General features: G+C 45.6%; 1 protein-coding gene and 1 long non-coding RNA gene across 2 annotated transcripts in view; one reads left to right on the top strand and one right to left on the bottom strand.

Moving 5' to 3' along the window:
* myo10 (myosin X) overlaps window positions 1–19,450 on the bottom strand; it is a 67,850-nt gene extending 48,400 nt beyond the window's left edge. Inside the window, exon 1 of the mRNA XM_069511509.1 lies at window positions 19,072–19,450. Within this exon, the coding sequence (XP_069367610.1) occupies window positions 19,072–19,092 (21 nt within the window). The 5' untranslated portion in view covers window positions 19,093–19,450. The remainder of the gene's footprint in view (window positions 1–19,071) is intronic.
* Window positions 19,451–19,454: 4 nt separating this feature from the next.
* Window positions 19,455–23,741, top strand: LOC138405115 (uncharacterized). The gene is made up of 4 exons (XR_011238814.1): window positions 19,455–19,582; window positions 22,940–23,050; window positions 23,163–23,240; window positions 23,624–23,741. It is a non-coding gene; the product is annotated as an uncharacterized lncRNA (long non-coding RNA).
* The last annotated feature ends 2 nt before the right edge of the window (window positions 23,742–23,743 follow it).

The raw sequence follows: 23,743 nt of genomic DNA, 5'->3' as shown, positions 1-23,743 counted from the left end.
CTTTGTGGAAATAGGAGGAAAAAAAGTGCGTTCACATGGATTTTCTGCCACCCCACTGATGTGGACGGCAGCTGGGCCTCAGCCGAGCTAATGTCAACACATGAGCGGGGAGACACTAAATGGTTCCAACTGGGACTCGGGAGCTGTGGATCAAGGCCCAGCTGTTGAACCTCTGAGAGCCAGAGCCTCTCATTCCATTCGGCGAACCCGCTCACAGAGCAGAGGTGTCAGGGTCAGTGAGACAGAAAGAAGCAGGTCAGGATTTTAAAGTCAGAAAAACAAACTTACACTATGTTTGGTTCAAGTGGAGAAAAGTCTTCACAGTGACCTGATGTCATGTTCTAGGAAATATTTGGACACGGAATAAACAACACAACCTCCTCCTGCTGCCCAGAATGCTTTGGTGAAACCGTGGCAGTGACCCGAGTCCTGCGTGTATTTGCCCGTCCGTGACCTCGACACGTTTGGCTAATGCTCTCACTGCGGGACGCCGTCGGAGGCGGCTGGTAAAAACCAGGATCTGCATCGCTGGGAGCGTTCGTATGCCGCTGGGGTCGGGAATGAGCAGCTGTTTCGTTTTGAGACATTCAGCTTCCTCTGCTGTAACAAACAGAGTCTTGTGTTCGACCACAGCCATCCTCTCTGTCAGGGCCTTCGACGGGAAAGCCCGTGTGTGAGGGCCGAACACTGAAACCGCGACACAAGCGCTGGTATGTTCTCTGGTGATGATGCACTGCCGCTCCTGCAAACAACTGGTTCGCTGACGTCTGCCTCCAGCCTGCAAACGTCCTGGTTGGGTAGGTTGAGGGTGAGAAGTTGGAATCTACCGTACATCACACTCCAGTTGTTTTCTACCAAGAATCTGGATTTCGTCCTGTCACCGGAACTTTAAATGTCTGTACAGCAGCAGCAGCTCATCAGCTCTCTGCTGAGGATTTAAGGTGAAACATTATATTGAGTTTCAATAGCAGGTGAAGTATAACCATTACGTGACCTGCAGATTCCTCACGTATACGATAAACGGGGGTGAGCCCAGCGGTGGTATGAAACAGTGAGATGCAGAATGTAGGCGTGTCAACCCAAGTGATGTCACCCATTGGTTTGTGAGTTCGGTATTTTGTCCAGCGCCATTTTTGAAAAAAAAAATCACCACCCACTGCAGGTGCTCGACCAATGGGCAGGAGGAGGGTCTTGTTTTTATATCATCAAGGACACATCTTGAGGAAAGTGTTCACTTGGTCTAAAGGTTGAATTGATTCACTGTGACGTCCCCTGTTGGTCATCCCCCCCCCCCCCCCATACAGTCCAGTTCCTTCTGGTCTGTTTGACTCTAAATGATCATAACTGAATAAATGAACATCAGCTGTTTGAAGAAGACCTGAAACTTGAGACTGAGACAAAAACTCCTGAGGACAAAGTTTCCTGACGTTATAAAGTGAGAAGAGACATTTTCTATAGAGACTGCCAGTGGAGTCGCCCCCTGCTGGTCACTACACAGAAGACAGGTCTCAGATACAAGTTGAAACTCATGATTCCTTTAAAACTGTCCCTCATCTTCACTTATCTCTCATGGGTAGACCCCCCCCCCCCCCCACCTGCAGAACAGCAGGTTCCCCTCCGTCAGTCGACTGGAACACGTCGTCCCCTTCGTGTTTGTACAAGCCCCTCATGCTCATCACGCCATCTCGAAAGAGAGAGGGCTGTACCAGGCAGTTAGCTGGAAAGTGCAGCTTGAATCTTTCAGGGACAAAGGTGAACAACGGATCAGAAGCAGCTCATGACACAACGTTTATCTGAGGCTGGTCTCGACTGTTTGAGTTAGGGCGTGATGGTGACTCTTTGTGTTTCATGAACCATGCGTCTTTCAGACCTCTTCAGAAATGGTCAGAGAGGATTAATTAAACACCTCATTAACGCTCAGGTCTGCATGTCGTCTGTTCTCTGTCACTCTGACCAGACGAGCGACCATTCGCAACAGATTGGAGAGCAAACGTTCTCTGTCCGGGTTCTGATGTTCCTCCATTGTTGTGGTCTGTGCTGCAGACGTCTGCATCAGGCCTTTTGTTTTGCCTCCGGGAGATAAGCACATGGGCGACTGATTTGAGAGATTAACCATTAACTTTCAGGAGGGGAAGTGCGTTTTATGACCAAGGTTAGAGCGAGGAAGCGTCTCACTTCACATGATTATCGTTTGTGTGTGTCTCAATGTATCATCCAGCAAATAGACAGACACACAATTAAACTGCTGCACAGCAAAGACTCTGTCAGACAAATTGTAACTGTCAAAACCTTTCCACTTAAAAAGCACCTTTCTGTCAGAGTCTAATTTGTTTTGTTTTTTTCCCCTTTTGACCAAACCAAGGACGGACGGAGAGGATGTCATTCAGTTTACTCTCCAGGGGAAATTAATGGCTTCCGAAGCCTTGCGCTGCGTCCGAAGGCGAGATTGAGCTCTCCACATGTTCCGGCTGTTATCTTGAGCTTTTGCAAAACTAGCAGAAGAATTTGGGACCTTGAGGGTAAAGGGGAAAAAACTGTGAAAGTATTCAACAGGCTCTCCTGTGACGACAGTGAGTGACAGCACAACAGAAACAATGCACACACCGGTGAGCGTCATGTGAGAAACACAGCCTGGGGGGACGTGTGCAAGAGCAAATTAACTTTCAACCTTTGTCAACGTGGGACGACACCGAAGGCTATTTTCATTTGAATGACACACGGAGTCAGTGCAAGGGATTGTGGGAACTGATAAACCCGACGTGTTTACTTTTGGAAAGGTCTGGGAGAGCCTCATTGGTCCGTCTTACACACACACACATACACACACACACACACCAAAACAAACACAAAGGACAATCATTAAACTCAAGCGCACACACACATCAGCATGAACTCGTTTATCTCCCTCACACGGCATCGACACACTACAGTACACTCACAGTAAAATACAAACACGCACACATGATCACATGCAATACCCATGACTCACAAACCCAATGCATTAACCTTCATGTGTGCAACTCAAGCAAAGCTCACATCTAACGCACACATTCCCCACAGACACACACAGGACTGTTTATACTACACAGGGGTAAATGGCAGTCCTGCTGTCGGTTTGTAGCTCAGCAGCAGATTATCGGTGTGGCGTGACGACCGGCGTGTAGCTGCATCTCTGAGGAGGTGAGGGTGTAGCCTCTGGCGGCTACGAGTGAGGGACGGCATCTATAAATCTGCTATAAAACAAATGTGCTTCCTCCTACCGTACAAAAATGAAACCAAAATATCTGAGATGAGGGCGCAGACATCCGAGTCAGTGCGATCGTGGGAAGGAGTCGCGATGTGTTGAGGTCGGGCTCGTGCACCTTCGACCAGCTGACCTGCAGCCTCCAACCGTAGATCCTATAGCAAGGCTCACAAGTACAGTTTAAATGTGTTGTAGATGCACACATGTAAACCAATGACCTTTTAAATGTAAGCCCATACGGAAGTCGGACAGTTTTGGAATAAAAGTTTTGCTAAAGTCACATGAGGGAGCACAACTCTGGACACCATGAGATGAAAGACATACACAACATCTGTCATAATAACTGCTGCCTTCACTTCAGCTGCCCTTATTAAATTTCCAGACTTTAATACCCCTGAATTAGATGTTACATTCCTCTTAACCGCCCAGTGCAGTGAGCAGCGTCACATGCACTATTTTTCTACCTGCGTCTGCTGAAGCCTGGAATTCATGATGCTCATGAGTGTGGAGACGGTTTTTCCAAACTTGAATGAGTTCAGGGTGGTGGGATAAAGATCCAGGGTGCACAGAAACAGCATATATCAAATACTACAGGGGCGTGTGTGTAAAAAGTCTGATTATATCTGAACATCACATTTTGACATGAAAAAACAAACTAGAAATTCCAAATATCTATTGTAATTAGTTTGACGTGGTTTACTGTACGAGACGAGGAGAGTCTACGACGATAACACAAGTCGTCAGATGATCTGTGTATTTTCTCTGAAAGAATGATGTTTAAAAACATTCTGCTCTTGAGCTTGGTAACTGTACTTGTGAATAAATCTGAATCCAAGGTGTAATTAAATTCTCCAGTTGTGGCTTTTAACTTTATCTAAAGGAGACATCTGACAGCTAAGTCAGTGGACATAATCGGTTAAACCTAATTTATAAAACGTGCTATGAACTGAAATTGGAATCAGTCTATAGGACAAAACTCCTCTCACAGGTAAAAGATAATAAATAGAGACATCGAGATCTTTTACAACCACTTATGACCCGTTAGGAAAGTCAGAGCTCTACGTTGGTTCCACTGCACTCGTTTCATTTCTGGAAATCTGAAACATGTTCCAACATCTCAGAAAACGAAGCCAGAACAACAAAGCAAATGTAAAGATCAGATTTGAGAGACGTCTCATCCTCCATGAACAAACGATTCTTTCAGTACAGAGAGAAACACGATGAATCTCCAAACAAATACATGACCCCGATTTTCCAGATATTTTCCTGCTGTATTTTCACTGCAGGCCTTTTACTTTATAAAAAATGCATGGCCTTCAGCGAGCGAAATGAAAAGTAGGCAAAGGAGAAAGAAAGATTTGACTCAAAACATTCTCCCTCCTCCCGTCTGTGGCTCCTTGATGTGGCAGCAGAACAACAGAACTCAATCACGGCCTAATCACCCCCGCTCGGCTTGTAACCGAGACACAGAGAAGCCAAATTCCAGCTTTTCTGTGAGACAAATGAATGTGAAACACGGCTGTTAGCTTGTTCAGGGTTAAATGAAACCATGTGTGCGGCAGTCAGGAGTTCTGTTGCCACATCCGGCCGACACAAGGCTCCCTCCCAATATTCAGGCATATTTGTCCATAATCCACTTTATTAAAACATGCTGTGGGTCTGTTTCTGTTCGTTTCCGATGCTGGAACTTCCTCTCCATAAACTGCTGCAATGTCAAGAGTCATTGTTTTAAGTTTTATTGTTTTTAATTTGATTTAGCAGAGGAGCTGTCACTCGCCACGGAATATTAAAACTGTGCAAAAGGCTCTGTCTGCATGTTCCGAGGTCTTCGGTGTCTATATCATATAATATATAATATAATATATTGTGGGAGTTTACAGGACGACTGATGATGAAGATGATGAAGATGATGAGAGAAAGGATGACTGTGGTTATCAGTAAGTCTGCAGACACAAGCTCTCTTGTGGACGACCTGTAACTCACTGCCGTCACATGAACATGTGGAGCACACGGACGAGTTCCCAGCAGCCAATCAGACGCTGCGAGGAGATGCTGAGTCGAGCGACTCAGCCTGAGTCGCGGCTTCACAAACTACATCACTGATATTCAAAAGCAGCAAAAGCCGTTCGCCAAGAGGAACCGTTTTATCCTGATGTAGCAATCAAAGAAATGACTGCCCTCATTCATAAGACCTGAAGTGTTTCCTCTAAATATCAAGAACAAGAAGAAGAACGATGATTTTACTCGAACATGGGAAATCTTTAACAAAAGAAACTCTGTTTTGGAATATTCATCCACGACTCTCCGCCTTCGCTCTGACCACAGGATCAACTTTAACAAGCGTCCTTCTCCTCCCTCCGTCTGCTTCTTGCTCCTGCGCCTCGTTCTGTTGCCAGTGACGACTTCAACATTAGCTCAGAGGCTCTGTGGTCGGAATATATTTATGGCCCAGACTCAGTTTAGAAATGGTCAGAAAAGTAAGAGTGTGGTTTGATTTTATTTTTTATCCCTTTGGTTCAGGCAGGGACACTTTCCTCTCTGCTCATCCACCAACTTACTGCTTTTGAAACGTGCACCGTCGTCTTGTTGCCAGAGATGATTCATTAGTGTAGGATAACATGAGTGGGAAGCTTCCAGCCTCCTCAAACAAGCAATTTAATACAAGTCACTCTGCAGTTAAAGCTCACAACCCAGCCGACAACACAAAACACCTGGTTGGACTGAATTATTAACAGAGCCATTGTCGGGAGGGGTCAGAGGTCACGTCTCTCGGCACACTCTGGTGTCAGAGAGCAGAGGTGTTGACTGGAGGCTCCGCAGGAAGCAGCTGCTCATCGGCTGCGTCGTCCTCCTGTTGTCAGTGATCAGGAAACATCCAGCACAAAGAGAGGTCGCCACCGAAAACGTGACGCTGACACAAGAGGAGGGAACCTTTCAACATGTTGTCGGTCAGTTCGAGAGCCGTTTAACCAAATCACAAATCGCCGAATGGAGAGACGACACTTTCCCACATTCAGCCCTGAAAACTTCAGAGCATTCTGGTTCTCTCTCTGTGTCGTCCTCAGCTGCTCAGCAGATAATTAAAAGGCATGTCGTGGTGGATCTGGCGAGCAGCTGCAGGGTGGATCCGTGCGAGTTTGCAGCCGAGTCGAGAGAGACTTGGAATCTCATTTTGGTCGAGCGACAATCAAACCGCCAGAGGGAAAGCACATGCAGGCGGAGAACAGAGAGCGCTGCTGCAGAAGGAGAGCTGTCACAGACAGCAACAGACAGGATGTCAGTTCCTCTGCATGTTAAATATGTTTGCTGTGTGATGGGCCCGGTTTTTACAGCGTTGACACTCACCGACGAGACTTACTGAGACCTGAGAGATCCCACGACGACCTCTAGTTTACAGCAGGAGGTCAAACCTGCTCCTACAGTTTCACCAAACCCGGCAATTTGAGTCTGCAGTGTTTGTACGAGGGTTGGGTGGGAAGTCAGGTTGATAATCATGAGTCAGACTTTATCTTCCCTGAGAGCACCGGGCCAGTTTGAGTCATTCACACTGAAAATAAGTAGAAATCACTTGTCATTGGTAGATTTGGTTGAAGGAGGCTGCTCACATTCAGGTGGATCATTTTAGGTATGAGCCGGACGAGGTGTTCCAGGAGCTTCAGCGTCAGCTCCCCTGTCGTCTTTTAGTTTTCACCTGAGTCTAATCGACTTGTGAGAAAGTATCTGACTCAGAAGCACCACTGCTCTAATAACCGTCATCATCACGCCACCGGGACGTTCACTTTCTCGTCTCACTTGCGGAGGCAGTGTCCCTGTCGGACCACGTGTCTGCGCTGCGACGCGTTCAGCGAAGAATCAAACTCGGATTATTCGGACTATTTCAAAACGCAACATTAATCAAAACCTTGTTTTCTTTCGACATCGTCCCTCACTGTGTTTTCTCTTGGGGCCTTTTATGAGTCTCAACAAGTCTTCCAGGGAGGATTAGCAGGATTTGACCTGGCTGACTCAGCAGGGTGTGTGAGGTTTCACCGTCTCGACGCCACTTCAGGGCCTCGTCACGGACTTTAACCTCATGGTCACCAAAAATCGGAAAATCACTGGAGACACTTGTCTCTTATGTTTCAGTCTTTTCTTGAATTCTTGAAACTGTGTCAATGAGAATTAGACGTCAGTGGAACATGTTCATAGATTTAAAACTATTATGAAAGTTAATAATATTCTCTGTGTGTCACCTTGTCGAGGGTTTGAGTTTTTATTCAACAATAATTAATAACTAACACTGTGTCAACATGCTGCAACCTGTTTGACATCAAATCTTAAAGTTAAACTCTGACATTATTCAGCTAATTTAAGACACGTGCAAACAATCTTTAAATGCTGCTTTAACAAGCTGTCGCTGCAGTTCTGTTTTTTTACTACACGTCTTTACCAACGGCAGAACTTTTTAATCACGAAACAAAGCCTGAATCCAGACTGAAGAGAGAGAGAGAGGGAGTGAAGAGGTTCGTGTCTGATGCTGCTCTGACACCTGCACACTGGCTCACTTGTTATTCAGCTGGAGAACTCTTTGTTGTCTTTGAATTGACTTGTCATTTAAACCTCAGAGCCGGCACCTGGTCGCTGGCTCGGCTACACACGACTGAGAAGATGCTTTTGGCTCTCGGGTCTCACAGCGGCCACGTGAAACAACAAAGGGGCAAAAGAAATAACAAACTGGGAGACATTTTGAACCCCCCAACTGGAACATAAACACTTCTGTCCTGCACCAGAGCGACGGACGCGTTCAGCAGAGATCTGATGAAGCCCTTTGAAAACACACAGCTTTGAAGTGGAGAAATTCTGACTTGCACTTCCTGTCTGGTTCACATGTCTTTGTCCAACGCCTTCCTGCTTTTCAGTGGGGATACGGTTAATGCAGGGGGCGGCCATTTTGGTTCAGTCTCATACCAGTTAGTCCGGATGAGTCCGAGGTCTGAGACAGCCATGATGCGGCATGTGGAGCGAGGCAGGTCCAGAGAAAAACTCACCACGAAATTAGATTGATGTGGATTCAGCAACTTTTAAATGCAGCTCAAACACTGAACATAACAATATTCTCTTCATTTGTGTTCCTGTAACATCAGCAGGTTATTGCTGCTGTTATTGGTTTAATCACAGAGACTAAAATGCCAGAAACACAAAGTTATTGAGTTCAACCCGCGACTTCCCCCTGAGAACGAGTCGGCCCCACAGGTCGGCCGCAGGTGTGAGAGTCGCCTGCATGAATAACGCCTCTTCTTCATTCGTTGTTTCTGAGTGAGGAGGCGTTTTCAAGCTGTTTGTGATTTACAGAACAAAGCGACTGCATGAATCCAACAAACCGAGGCTGTAATCTCAGTTATGCTTGCTCGGCTGCTTTCTTGTTTTCTACTCCGCGTCGAGTCAAACATGCAGCATCCACAGAAAAAGGGGTTTTGTGTGCTGGTGCTAGTCAGGGAGCTCTGTGGCCTGGTAACAATGAGACTGCATAGTTTTAGTTTCAGCCTTGTTTGCTGTTTTATTTCACCAGATTTACACTTTCACTTATCTGACGGCCGGTCTGTCAGCAGGATGTCCTGAAACAAACTTTTATAAACAGACAGTTAAAGTGTGTCTTTGATTTCTGCCCTTAGATTCCACTTTCCAGACTTTAGGACCGCGACAGAACCAGCTCCTCGTTATTTTCCTGTCCGAGAGCTGTTCGGCAAAATCAGCGCCGGGCTGTTTGCTCGACTTTGTTTTTCATTAAAGGGTCAAAGCAGAGTTGATAAAGAACTAGATGAAGAACTCAGTCACCACAACGACGCACAAGAAGCGACTTTTCTCTGCCGCCGCGACCAAACTCACACGAGTGGAGGAATTCTGAATTCAGGAAAGTAAACTTTGTGACGATCTTCAGCTCCGGGTCAGAGACTGAACCAAACTGAGCTCAGACCAGTTTCCACCACTGAGGAACACTCGGGCCCATAAAAGGGGGGAAATGACCAAACTCCCCTCGCTAAAGCCCACCTGACCTACTTTCTCCTGCTCCGCGCGTGAGAGTGCACGAGAGAATGTGAGTGCACGTGGAAGACATTTGTGTGAAAGCAAGCGCGGTAAAGGGAACAAAAAAAAAAAAGAGAAGTGTGTGCACATACAATTACAATACGTGTGGTTCGGATGTTTAGTGTAATTGTGAGTTCATATTCGTGTGTGTGTGTGTGTGTGTGTGTGTGTGTGTTCAGTGTATTGTTCATGTTGTGGGGAACTAAATCTATTTACACAGTTTCTGTGTGGAGACGAAAATCAAGGTAAATAATTCAAACTTAAGATGAGGACGTGTTCTGAGGTTTGGATCAGGTTAGATTTAGGTTCATGTAAGTTTAGGTTTGAGTTTGAGTAAAAAGTTATAAGTCAAAGTCCTCTGAAGAGACACAACTGTGTGTGTGTGTGTGTGTGTGTGTGTGTGTGTGTGTGTGTTACAGGCTGGCAGCTGAGGCCAGAGCTGCCATGTGTTTCCCAGCTGTGGTCGCCTGGCGCTGGTTTCGCAGCCTCGTAGCGAGCGAACGGGCAGAATATAAATACTGTCTTCCTTTCTCCGCTTTTCTTCTGGGGACGAACAACAGACGCCTTGTTGCACTGGAGAAAAGAGTCGGTCTCACCCTGAGAAACAAACTGTGTGTCTGCACAGATTCACGCTGAAGTTCACTGGGACCTGATCTGCAGCCTGTTAAAGGTTGTTTCAGTTCTGGATCTTAAAGTTACAACTTCTTCTCCTTCTCCTTATACAAGTTTTCACCATCACGAACAGGAAACACACATCGATCTAAACCCATTTTCAGACATTTGTCTTTTTCAAAACGCCAGGAGACAGACAAACCGCTATTTTCACTATTTTGTAGAGCGGTCGTGAATTCAGCTGCTCTGAAAAACTGCGAGATTTGAATCCAGAGCTTTGGCTGAAAAGCGCGGACACCTGTGTCCGTGTGTTGTGAGTAAAAACTCGATTTCTGCAGCATCATTTCATGCAATTCACACGTCAGGGGAACATTCAGATGAGGGGAGGAGCCTGGGTAGAGCAGCAGGGGGCGGGACTTGGCGTGTTGGGAATTCCCTTTCAAGATTGAGCTCTGGCCCGTCATGTTGGAAACACTACGAGAACTTTATAACACGACTCCTGAAGGATGATCCACGACTCCACTGTCCCTCTGTACCCAGACTCTCAACATAAGGCTGAAGACACACACACACACACACACACACCCTGAACCAACGCCACGCCAGCTCCTCTGTATTCAGTTGTTCTGTCCTCTCGTCTCGTTTCGTCCTCGCTGACCTACATTTTCACCCAATGCCTCTGATTCCTGAATCCCCCACGACTCTGTCAGCTCTGACCGGAGGAAACGAGCCTTGATCTTCAGGTATGAAAAATCCCTTTGAAGCAGCTCGACCCAGTGAACTGCAGAGATAACCTTGTTTATTCTGTCTGTCGGGAACTGGCCTGATCCGGGGACACGCTTCCACCCTCAACTTCCTCGAATGACTTAATGACACTGAGCGCACAAGCAGAGACGATCTAATAGTTCTGGCGGCTTGGCCGGCGAGGAACTGGGTTAAGTGGCGAGGTGAGGATTGAATTAGATAAGAATTACTCTGCACTAGTAAACAAAATAAAGTGTCTTTGAATCACCATATTTCACACAGCGCGAGGAGAAGGTTTGAGATGAACATCACTCGAGAGCTCAAGAGAGGAGTTAGTCGAACCTCTCCCCACCCCCACCCCACCTGGGCGCTGAGCGGAGAACCTCCTGCTGCGTTGTTCATGCGTGAAAGACGAACTCCAGAGAAAGTCCAGACCCAATTGTACAGACATTCTCCGGAGTTCATGTCTGAAAGCAAGACCAAACTTAGAAACGGTTTTGTTCTTGACTCAATGAAGAAGTTTTAAACAAAAGAGCACAGTTTGAATTAGTGGATCTTGATCAAATCTACAAAAGAAACAAATCACTAAATTATATTATGATTTTTAAAATGTGCCTTGGTGTTGAGAAGATGGTTCTGTGTTTGTTTCCAGTTCAAGAATCATGTGAAACCAAGTCACGCGAAAATAATCCTGAGCAAGACCAACAAAAACAAATTCTTTGTTCATCAGCCAACATTCCTCACACATGAACGAGACGACGGCCGCTCAGATGAATCTGGATTACAACGACATCATTGACCCGCTGTTCCACACCTCTGTAATTTACTCGGCTCAGGAGGTTCAAGACGTTGTTCTTCGGTCTGTCGAGATCCCAGTCAGCAGCGATTTCAAGACTTATCGTTGCAAAGTGTTTAAATCAACGAAACAATATATGCAGCCAACACATCGACGGAAAGATTCAGCCAAGTTTTAATTTCTAATTGAAGTCCTTCTTCTGACAGATGTCTAAATTCTTCAGCCAACCTTCCGTCCTCGCGTCACACCGATCCACTTGTTCCGAGGCAGAATCGTATCCAACGACTTGCTGAGCGACTTCCCGTTTCTGGAAGTCCAAACCCCTCTAACGGAAGACACAACGGAACATTAATGTGAAAGAAGAAGCCGTACATCGATCATTCAAAGAGCGATAAACTCTTAATGGGCTTCAGAGAAGCTCTGATCGCCTTTTTGGCTCCGTACAGGGGAGGAAAATCAATCGGCCACATCGAGTCAGATCTTTAATGACTCAACTCTTCAGCTCTCTCTGATAGCCGGAGTAGAAACAGTCTGATGAAGCACTAAGTATCCTGAGGAGGCCTCGGAGGATCGCATGAGAGAGAGCTAATTAGTGGAAATGGGATGTTTGGTTTTTTGGGTTTGCCTATCCTGTGTGTGTGTGTGTGTGTGTGTGTGTGTGTGTGTGTGTGTGTGTGTGTGTACGGGGGTTTCCAGGAAGCCACCATGAACACAGATCTGGGATCAGATAACCTCCCTCCCACTTTTCTCTCAGACCCGACCAGGAACTGTGTCTGTGACGATTCAAACTTTTAAAGTTGAATGAAAAACATTTTTCATCGTGGACATTTTGACTCATTGTGCGTTTTCAGTTTCCGATGATGTCATGTGACAACTAGTGACACGCCCACTAACAAAGCCGGGTAGAGCAGAGGCCGACGTGGAATGGAAGTAAGTCAGAGCAACACGGGACATGTATGACCAAACACCTGCCTCCACACGTGTTCGCCCTTAAAGGTGTTTTATTCTGCCCCGCAGGGAATGGACAAAAAGAAGATGGCTTCCTTCCTGCAGGTGTTTCCACTGAACTATTACAGCAGTTTGACGGACAGGTGGGTTTATATTGTGGACCAGGTGTGTGTGTGTGTGTGTGTGTGTGTGTGTGTGTGTGTGTGTGTATGACAGGTGTAAACTGCCTGTAGGTGTCTGTGTCTCATAAATTATAACGAACTGCATGGGAGCATGTGAAAACACATGATTTCTGTCTCATGAATCCCACACTGATGCAGTTATGTTTTCCACTGAACTGATTTCTATATCACGTTGTGAACGGGTGGATCGTGACCCAAAGAAGAACCAGATTCATTTGTTTTGAACACAGAGAGAAAGTTCTTTAGCCTCGGAGGAGGTATGCGTTCTCCGAATGCTCTTCAGCTGGTTTCAGGTGTTGGAACTTTCAACCGAAAACAAATCTGCATGAAATCTCAATATTAAATCTAAATAATTTGCAGATGACATCTTGTTTTTCTTTAAACCAGATCAAGTGAGGACGAGAGTTATAACTTTAAAGCTCTTTTTCTGAACGACCGTTTATTTCACTTTAGTTATTTCTTTGGATGATTATTTGAGGCAGCTGACGAGGAAAGAAATGAACAAACTTTGCAGAACCAGAAATAAAACCTGAACAATGAATGAATGAATGAATGAATGAATGAACTGATGGAGAGATTGTCAGTATTTGAATCAGCAGGTCTGATGAACCCAGATCAAAACACTCCTCAGCAGAGTGGAACAAGTCAAACAGGTTTCGGATCCAGAAACTTCCATTCCTGCTTTTAATTGAGCTTTTGGACGGTGGGGAACCACATCGCAGCCGGACGCTGAGGGATTAGTGTCAGGAGAGCTCCTCAGATTCACTCCACTGGATCTTTGACATTTTGCCTCCGCAGCCACTGAACCACGAGATGACCCGAGCGTGTACAGTGCATCAGGTTGACCCGAGGGGAAAATGTACAGACACAGCACACACAGGAGGACTGACGGATTTTAACATGAACAATAATGAGGGGAGGGGGGGGGGGGGGGGGGGGGGGGGGTGTAAGGTGATGGCAAAGGTCACGAGCTGCAGCTGAACCCACGCTCACACTCTAAACATTCGTGAACACCTGAACATTGAAACTTTACTTTCCCTCGACAGGGAACACGGCTGCAAACACACATCACTTCATCACGTGCAGATGTTTGCAGATTCAAACGACGGGGATTTATGTCTGCGGACGACGCCTCCTCTGTCCAGCTCCTGCACGATCTCGCTTTGGTTGATGTTTCAAGCTTTTACAGAAATATTTCATAGCAGAGTGTGAACGTTCACATGAAATCGCTCCTCCGTGTTCTGCATGAACACGCGTGTGCAGGAAGCTGGAAAGCGAGAGCGGTCAGGAAGTGTCAGGATCCAGAGGAATGCTCGGGGGCATCCGGCAGGAGACTTTGAGGAGAGAGCAGACGGAGCAGGAGGAGAAGAAGAAACAAAGAGTTGAGGACGGAGGAAGGGACGAGTGTCATCACACTGAAGAGTCAACACAAATTCAACACTGCACTTCCTGTCTGGGTCTGAAACTCTTTGATTTCCCACAGTCACAGTTGCCCCCCCACCCCCCCATACAGAGGGCATGACATCAGGCTCCGCCCCCTCGCTGTGTGTTTTATTATTGTCATTCAACGTTGAAGTGATGTCAGAAATAAGACACCAGAAGATTTGATCGGAACTTTTGCCAAACAAAGAATCAAGACTGTGCATTGTTGCACTTTGTGGCCAAAAGTCTGCGGATGTCCCTGTTTTTCTTTGTTTTGTTTGAGTCTCATGACGAAGGAAAGCTTTAAACATATAATTAGATCTTAGAGAATAGTGTTGAGTTGTGTTTGCTCCTGTCGCGTCCCTTCAGCACAAAGAATTGGTTTCAGTAATTGCATGTGGTGACATTTTTATGCATCCACCAGACCTGTTATCACATGAAGACGTTTCTACTCCACGTGTGGTCACAAAGGAACCGTCTCGGTTACGACCGGCAGTTCTGTCCAGTGAGGACTCAACGTGAGTCGACCTTGTGGTCTGGATTTGTTTTTGTTTTGTGAAGTTGCTGTTTCCGAGATCAAGAATGAACTGGAGCTTCTTCACATTCTTTGTTGACGCGTCCGCATAGATTTGGCCAGAAACCGCCGCGGCGTCTGTTCTCCTGTAGTAACAGATCAAATTCCTCCGTCTCTGATTGGTCACTTGTCAAAGTCCCGACCGTACAAAACGTGCAAGACTTCAGCTGCACGTCCAACACAGTTGTCTAAGGGGGGGGGGGGGGGGGGGGGGGGGGCTCTGCAGTGCACAAAACGACAAATCTGCAAGTTGTTTAAATTCCTCGCAGCTCCGCAGGCGTCAGGTTTCAGCTCGGCCTGGGAGGAACCGGGGGAGGGAGCTGAGGCTGTGACACAGCAGAGGAACTGGTGTGGTTAACATCCTCGTTAAGATGTTTCTTTTTATCGTGGATATTTAATTACGAGGCACTTTAACGATAGTTGTGCAGGAGACGGAGAGAAAAAGTCGAACGTCATAACTTCATTGTTTTTGTCACAACATGCATGAGCATGTGACTCAGTGACGAGACGATCGCACGTTTTATTTTAGTGTAAATAAAACGATGCATGCTCTCTCATGGTGTGTTCAAACGTTTCGTTTATTTCCTCACCTATTTTCTGAACGAGGTCTCGTCCTCCACGTATTCCACAGTTAAAATACATGTTGAGTATGAGTCAGGTCGCAGAACAATGACAGTAATCAGCTGTTAAAGTACATTACAGGGATTAGATCGTTACTCGATATTGGAGCGAAGTCCAGGTATCAGAATCGTACTCAAACATTTCGTTATCTAGCTCGTCATGATGATCAGGTGACTTTCGTCTACATCATCACTCGAGCGGTGTGGCGCCTCCGTTAGCTGTGACGAGCCGATTAGCCTCGATGACTGGCCTCTAACTTTTTATGGCTTTAATGAGAAATGCAGGAGGCCGAAGCTCGTGGGAGGAGAAGGAACGAAGGAGAGAGGAATAAAAAGCAGGAATCTTAAAAAGACTCTTACAGGCTTATTTTGGAAATATAACTGTCTTCTTTTTTATGACGACCATGAAGCAGCGGCTCTCAGCGAAGTTCAAACCTGGACGCCCCTCGCTGCCAACACTGAGCTCAGGCTGCCGAAGCTCCAGCTGATGTAATGGTTCACGTTTTTCTTTCTGGGTTCATTCTCCGACAGAACGGCACTTAAATGCAACACGTCTCAGCCGAGTCCGACCTTCTGTCACCTGATGTGAGACGTCGTGGGACGATGACTAATCAGAAAATTTGGTCCCTGACTGGTAAACTTCACGTGAACACCACCTCAGGTTAGGGTTAGGGTTAGTTGGGGAAGGTTTTGGTTCCACGAGTTCATCATCACTTTTAATCACTTTTAAACTATAATCAGCTTTAAAGAAACTTTTATTGAGACCTGTGACTTTCACTTTCGTAAAAAAACTCTTTGTTGATGTCTCACAAGACCCTTTTATTTAACGTGCAGGTCTTGAATTATCTGTCTGTCTGTCCCATCTGATCCCTTTTCTTCTTCGTTATCATGTGAATATTGAAGCGGAGTCAAGTTGTCGTTTAAACACATAAGTTCAACACGTGTTGTTTACAGCGTCCGTGTTTTTAACACATTATGAAAACACATCACATGAACACCGACTTGGAACTGAGACCTTCCGAGGAGCAAGTGAGCGCAGCGTGACTCTTTGAAACCTGAGTGAAACCTGAGTGAAACCTGAGTGAAACCTGCCTGCGACAGCTGCTGCTCGTGGTCTCACTGGAGAGGGTTGTTTTCCCTCGATGTCATGTTTGTGAGGAATTAAAGTGGCGACGATCTGCCGATATTCCACATGATTTCTGATCAGTGGCTTTGATGCAAAGTTTAGACCAAGAGTGGACTGAAACCAGACTGAAGACGTAATCTGAGTCCGATTAACAGAATAAACAACACAGACAATAAAATCTTGTGTCAGCGTTTATTTTCCTAATTCTAGTTCTAGAAGAGAGTAAAGTGGAACTCAGGTCACGTTTCTCTGCGTCAGACTCAAACCTGCACACGACTCGTCCCTGGACAGGAAAACTCCTCCGTGTTTCATGACGGAGCGATGAGGCGCTGAAGTCTGGATTCTGTTTATAGTCTCTCTCAGAGTGTTTTGGCTGCAGCTCAGTAATTAGAGATGAGAAAACTGTCAACACATTCATGTCTCTGCAGTTTGGGACAATGGGGCTTTGCTGCATCTCGTCAGAGTAAATGTCAGCGGAGGTGAGGCTGCAGCACGTGACCTCTGACCTCATTAAACACGTCGGCCATTTAAAAAGAGCTCATACAAAGTTTTCCGAGGTAGTTTCGACGTCAAAGTGCTGAAAGTAACGGCTTCTCTCTCAGAGCGTCACGTTCACACGGGTCATCGTCCAGCGTCCATCCATTAAACACAAACACTTCTAATGAACGACATCATCATAGAGTGAATGTTGTGATCCTCAAACACGGAATCTTTTTGTAAAACCTGAAATCTCAGGATTAAAACTAAAAGTTTCCTGAGAAGATTTTTTAAAGCGTGAACCCAAAATAAATTCTGGATTAAACCAACTAATATTTCACTTTGAACCTTAAAGTCAAACAAAGCCCAAAGCTGTTTCTAAATTCAGAATGTACCCATGATGCATTGTGTTTGTCAGCCTGCACCGTTTACTGAAGGAGTGAACCAGCCGAAGGTTCGATTCCCTTTATCAACACAGTGTCTCTGTGGGTCCCTCATCTCAACTGTCTTCAGTATAAATATGAAACGCTCCGGTTTCCTCCCGCTTCACATTCCTGCTCGAAGTGTCTGCGGCGGGACGCTGCTTTTACTTCCCCGTCAAATGGATTTCTCCTGAAAGACTGGGCTCTTTGTTTCAGCTGCGATTAGCTGGCAGATACTGAGGCAGGCGGGACGATATCTGAGACCATTGTGCCGCCCGCCTGCTCCCCTCTCTCTCCAGAGCGAGAGCTCCAGAGGAACTGTGCCAACACGACTGTGCTGCGAGTGTTTGTTTTACTCACACAGGCACCTACGAGCTCAGCGGGTCAGGTGACCTTTGACCCTTCTTCCCTCTCTGGGTTTTTTAAAACGCACCAATGAGAAAGCAGAGAAATCTTTCAACCAGGAAGCAGAGCGGCCACCGTTTGTTTTCCTCTTGTGAGCCAATCAGCCGCCGCGCTGACGGACACTGCAAACGCTCAGAGTGACTCAGGTGTTGCTGCCGTTACCTGGCCGACGTCATCACGGAGGAGGTGTGGATCGTTAATCGTAAAACAAAGATTATTGTCATGAGTCACCACTCGTGAAAGAGCTTCGTCCACACACCGTGCGTCAAAGAAACCCACTGCAGAGCTCAGTTACACAAACCAAAACCATTACGACACACTGGTCACACAACTCACATCTGTATCCAGAGGAAAAGTTACTGTGACGCCGGGACGAGCTGATTTCCCACGAAGAAGAAAAACTTTCATTCAAACAGGAAGCTGATAAAACGTTTAGGAACCACAAGCTGATTATCATAAACGCATAAACTCCGACATTTTCATTCTCACATACATCTGGAAAATTTCAGGAAAATGATCCGGACTTCAGTGCAGGTTGTTTTCAGACATGAACTCCGGAGGATGTCCGCACAACTGGGTCCGGACTTTCTCCAGAGTTCGTCTTTCACACATGAACAACGCAGCAGGAGATTCTCCGGAGCGTCCAGGTGAGCGGACAGGAAGCAGACGGACGCAGGAAGTAACGTGTTAATGCTGACCCCTGAAGAAACAGTGAAGACCGATCGATTTCTCTGGTCGATAATTATCAAACAACTTTCTGTCCTGACGAAGATATCAATAAAAGTTTTTCTTTAAAAAGTTGAAGCTCAAGACAAAAACAAAGAGAAGAAACATTCACTGAAACAACTGTGACGCTCTGGATCCTTATTGTCTGTGAGTGATCATCTACAGATGATGCTTGTTTGTACAAATGTGAGACTCGAGTCCTTGAGACAAATAAAACTGTCCATTCAACAAGTGTCTCTCTGCTGGCTGACCAATCAGAAGCTTGGGACGCGGGTTCAGACTATTTATAACTTTACTGAAGTTTTTTTTTCTGGGAGGAAACGAGGAGAGAGGAGCGGAAATACCACAGACCCACTGGGAGAGAGGTGAAGTTACTGGGATGTACCTGCAGGCGGCCACGATGCGCGTGTGTGGTATTGTCTAATGAGTCCAGGGTTCTGGAGAGTTTCACTGAACCTTGACCTTCGATCACAGTCACCATGTGTCGGTACTGAGTCCCAGTGTGAGACAGAGTTGATCTGAGAAACTCTCTCTCTCTTTCTTTCTCTCTCTCTCTCTCTTTCTCTCCCTCTCTCTTTCTCTCCCTCTCTCTCTGCAGAGGACAACATACAAAATAGATCAAAGTCCTCAAAGCCACAGAGTCAAAGTTACCGGACAGAGGAAGAGTCAAGTGTCCAACATGTCGCAGAGAGAGAAGTTAAAGTTCTTACCTCCCTGAAGAAATTATCCATCGCCCTCGTTACTGTAATCCCCGGGGCTCTACTGTCCGCTCGACCCCACTCATGGGTTGATGGTGCGATTCCAAGCAAAGCAAAAGGAAGCGGCTCCGGGGGCTTCAGTCCATGATGCGCGCGGACTCAGTGGAACATTTACTCTTTGTTTCATGGGTCACGGCTGCAGCGCACACTCCCGCACACACGACTCAAACTTCGGGCTCCTCGGGTCCCGGAGCGCGGACTCGGCTCCGTGCGCCCCCGCTCTGCGCGCCTCCGTGCGTCACGACGCTCCACGGCTCCGTCTGGTTCGGTGGTCGGTTTGTTTTGGTCCGCAGCCAAACGTGCGCGCTGATTCCAGGCCGGTGAAACTTGTGAGAGTCTGGATCAGTGACTGAGTCTTTGGAGGACAATAATCCTGAAGCTCCTCCTTCTCCTGCTCCTGCTCCTGAGTCTCTGACTCCTCCTGCTGACACCAGGCTGAATCCCAGTGAGGAGGTGCTGCCAGGTACAGGAACGTGTCTCCATCATGAGCTCCAACTAGTTTAAAAAAGTTTGTAAAAAGTGCAGCAGTTTATTTATCTGTTTATTCAACACGAGACTTTTCACTGAGCTGCGAAACGAATCCGTTCACTTTAGTTCACTGTTCTTGTTTTGATGTCAAAGTACTTTGTAAACTCTGTGTTTAAAAAGTACTTTAAACACAGAGTATATTATCATTATTATTATTATTATGTTATTATCATTATTATTGTGTTGTTGTTATTATTATTATTATTAGTAGTAGTTGTAGTAGTAGTAGTAGCAGCAGTAGTAGTAGGAGTAGTAGTAGCAGCAGTAGTAGGAGTAGTAATAGTAGTAGTAGTTGTAGTAGTAGTAGTATTATGTTGTTGTTGTTGTTGTTATTATTATTATTATTATTATTAGTAGTAGTAGTAGTAGCAGCAGTAGTAGTAGGAGTAGTAGTAGCAGCAGTAGTAGGAGTAGTAATAGTAGTAGTAGTAGTTGTAGTAGTAGTAGTATTTGTAGTAGTAGTAGTATTATGTTGTTGTTATATTTGTTATTATAATTATTATGTTATTGTTATTATTAGTAGTAGTAGTAGAAGTAGTAGTAGTAGTATATCAGTTGTAGTAGTAGTAGTAGTAGCAGCAGTAGTAGCAGTAGTAGTAGTAGCAGTAGTAGTAGTAGTAGCAGCAGTAGTAGTAGGAGTAGTAGTAGCAGCAGTAGTAGTAGTAGTGGCAGTAGTAGTAGTAGTAGCAGCAGTAGTAGTAGGAGTAGTAGTAGCAGCAGTAGTAGTAGTAGTGGCAGTAGTAGTAGTAGTAGCAGCAGTAGTAGCAGTAGTAGTAGTAGTAGCAGCAGTAGTAGTAGGAGTAGTAGTAGCAGCAGTAGTAGTAGTAGTGGCAGTAGTAGTAGTAGTAGCAGCAGTAGTAGCAGTAGTAGTAGTAGTTGTAGTTGTAGTAGTAGCAGTAGTAGTAGTAGTAGTAGCAGCAGTAGTAGTAGTAGTGGCAGTAGTAGTAGTAGTAGCAGCAGTAGTAGTAGTAGTGGCAGTAGTAGTAGTAGTAGCAGCAGTAGTAGTAGGAGTAGTAGTAGCAGCAGTAGTAGTAGTAGTAGCAGTAGTAGCAGCAGTAGTAGCAGTAGTAGTAGGAGTAGTAGTAGCAGCAGTAGTAGTAGTAGTAGCAGTAGTAGTAGTAGGAGTAGTAGTAGCAGCAGTAGTAGTAGTAGTAGCAGCAGTAGTAGTAGGAGTAGTAGTAGCAGCAGTAGTAGTAGTAGTAGCAGTAGTAGCAGCAGTAGTAGTAGTAGCAGCAGTAGTAGTAGTAGTAGCAGTAGTAGTAGTAGGAGTAGTAGTAGCAGCAGTAGTAGTAGTAGTAGCAGCAGTAGTAGTAGGAGTAGTAGTAGCAGCAGTAGTAGTAGTAGTAGCAGTAGTAGCAGCAGTAGTAGCAGTAGTAGTAGGAGTAGTAGTAGCAGCAGTAGTAGTAGTAGTAGCAGTAGTAGCAGCAGTAGTAGCAGCAGCAGTAGTAGTAGGAGTAGTAGTAGTAGCAGCAGTAGTAGCAGCAGCAGTAGTAGTAGTAGCAGCAGTAGTAGTAGTAGTAGCAGTAGCAGCAGTAGTAGTAGTAGTGGCAGTAGTAGTAGTAGTAGCAGCAGTAGTAGTAGTAGTTGTAGTAGTAGTAGTATTATGTCGTTGTTATTGCTAACTAAACTCCTCCCCCTGAGCTTCGTGCTCTCTCGCCCAGCAGGTTCTCGTGGATCATGGCTGCTCCCTGTATTGGATGGTGGTTCCTGCCTGACATCCTCTCTCTTTATTACTATTATATTATTATTATTATAGTGATGATTCCATGACATGAATATGAACTTGTTTATTATTGTAGCATTGGTACATGTTACCACCACCAGTGTCTTGTTTTCTTCTTCTGATGAAACCTGTCGAGTGTGAGGCTGAAGAGACGGACGTTCAGATGGAACGAGTCGACAGCTGTTATGTTGACTTTTACATTCGTGAAGCTTTCGGCCTGAAAATCATCAGATCTGTGTGAACGTGTGTTTCGGATCCTGCGTCGCCTCACGTGTCTCCACATTCTCTCACTAACTCGTCTCTGAGGACGGAGGACCTGTCAGTGTCACCTCAGTGACCCTTGACCTCTGAGTCCCGGCCGCTGACAGAGGTTAAGTAACAGTGACGGTCCTGAGGGTCAAACTGGACGCACTGATTTCACCCTCACAAACACACGATGGCGTGGAGGAGGAGACACGGCGGCTCTCGACCTTTTCGAGAGGCGGGGCTGACGTGTAGGTGTTGAGTTTGAGTGGAAGGCCGACCTGCGTGCGGGGCTGCTGGGTAACCTCTGCGTGTTTCAGCATGCTCACGACAGCTTCCTGTCACATGATGCCGGGATGACTTTTCAAATGATCAACTTCCTCTGGTGCCTTCAGGTTGAATCTTTCTTCTCACTCACTCGCTGCATGTTCATCACGTGTTCCCTCATCACGTGTTCCCTCATCACGTTCATCAACTGTGTGAAACTCACGGAGGCAGAAGTCTCTGTAAGGCCTGATGTCTCCTTCAGGAACGAGGGTTGGTTTGTGTTTTTGTGATTTGATCAAACCGACGCTTGTGAGGCTCTTGTTGTTGTTGTAGTTTTGTTGTTGTTGTTGTTGTTTGGAAACACAGAGAGGATCTGCAGGATCTGCAGGATCTGCAGGATCTGGAGGATCTGGAGGATCTGCAGGATCCTGTGGGTCAGTTTTAGTTCACAGGCAGTGGGATCCTCTCAGAACACTCAGGATTTATCAGCGGCTCGGAGCAGAGGTCAGGTAGAGCTCCTCCTAATCCCCTCATGCTCCCTGCAGGAGGGGAGGGGGCTGCAGTTAGCTGGACCCCCCACTGATATAATTTATCCATTGAAGTAATAATCCACTCACCCTCTAAACTCAGCATCCCAGCATGCACTGGGCTGATGTGTTGCTGTTCCTTATGTTTCAGAGGCATCGAGATTCCTTTTTATGAAACTTATTAAATTTACAGTTTTCAGATTATTTGAAAGATCAAATCTTTCGCTACTGGTTGAAAAATATTTTCTCATTTGGTGAAAAGTAAAAAGTCTCTGAGAAAAGAAAACGTCTTGAACAAAAAGGAGCAGTGACGGTTTAATTCTCTCGCAGGTTCTTTGGTCTCAGGTCTGTGCAAACGCTGCCACCTGGTGTTTAAGTGTAGGTAATACAGCATTTAGAAGACAAGAGGCCCCAATGTTCACATGGAAAAACAAAAAAACATCTCCACAAATAAATTCATTTATTTTTACATCTCTGGTTTGAGTCATTTTGTGCTCGCTCGTCCTTTAACCCTCTCTCTCCTGTGTGACAGTTGTGATTGGTTCGTTGAAGAGATTGCTGCCTCGGGATTGGACGGACGGACCGCAGGGGACTTTTTAAACTCCAGATGAAAACACGATCCCAACAGAGGAATCAGTCTTGAGTTCAGTTTCATTAAACTGGAGCTTGTTGAGTTCACCTGTTGTTCGTCAGCAGCTGTGGAGAAGCAGTTAGACGTCCCACACTTTGTTCCTCATGCTTCTTCTCGTTTACAGAAATAACCGACTGATGATCGAGTTGACACGTGAAGACAGTCTCTCGGTGAAACTTCTTCTGGTTCCAGACTCATTAATGTGAGGATTTGCTGTTTTTCATTACTATGATATTAAAGCTTTTATCTTTGGATACTTGAGATGCAGAAGATGAAGAATGATGCAAACTTATATGTATTTATACATATATATTCTTACATATATATATATATATATATATATATATATATATATATATATAAATGAAGTGTCGCATTGCAAAGATGAAATTATAATTCATCTTGTTTTTATTCTTCTCTGTGTTTGTGCTCTAATGCTGAGTGAATAGCTGTTTCTTTTGTTTACCTTCATCTTTACCTTGTCACTGTGTTTTTATGTTTGAATGAAGTTTATCACCATATCACATAGAAAGTGAACTTTCTAAAGGACGACTGGAGTTGACTTTATTTGATCCTAACATGCAGGATGTCTGGAGTTTCTTCTGATCACATGTTTGAAACCTTCAACAAGTCCTCTGGGACAGTGAGGCGGTGCTCGGACTGGCCTGCAGGGGGCGGCAGAGAATGGAGGCGTGAGAAGCTGTG

This window comes from Paralichthys olivaceus, chromosome 16, assembly GCF_024713975.1.
Source record: "Paralichthys olivaceus isolate ysfri-2021 chromosome 16, ASM2471397v2, whole genome shotgun sequence".
In the NCBI taxonomy this organism is placed as follows: Eukaryota; Metazoa; Chordata; class Actinopteri; order Pleuronectiformes; family Paralichthyidae; genus Paralichthys; species Paralichthys olivaceus.
The sequence above is the reverse complement of the archived record's forward strand: the minus strand, read 5'-3'. Positions and strand labels throughout refer to the sequence as shown.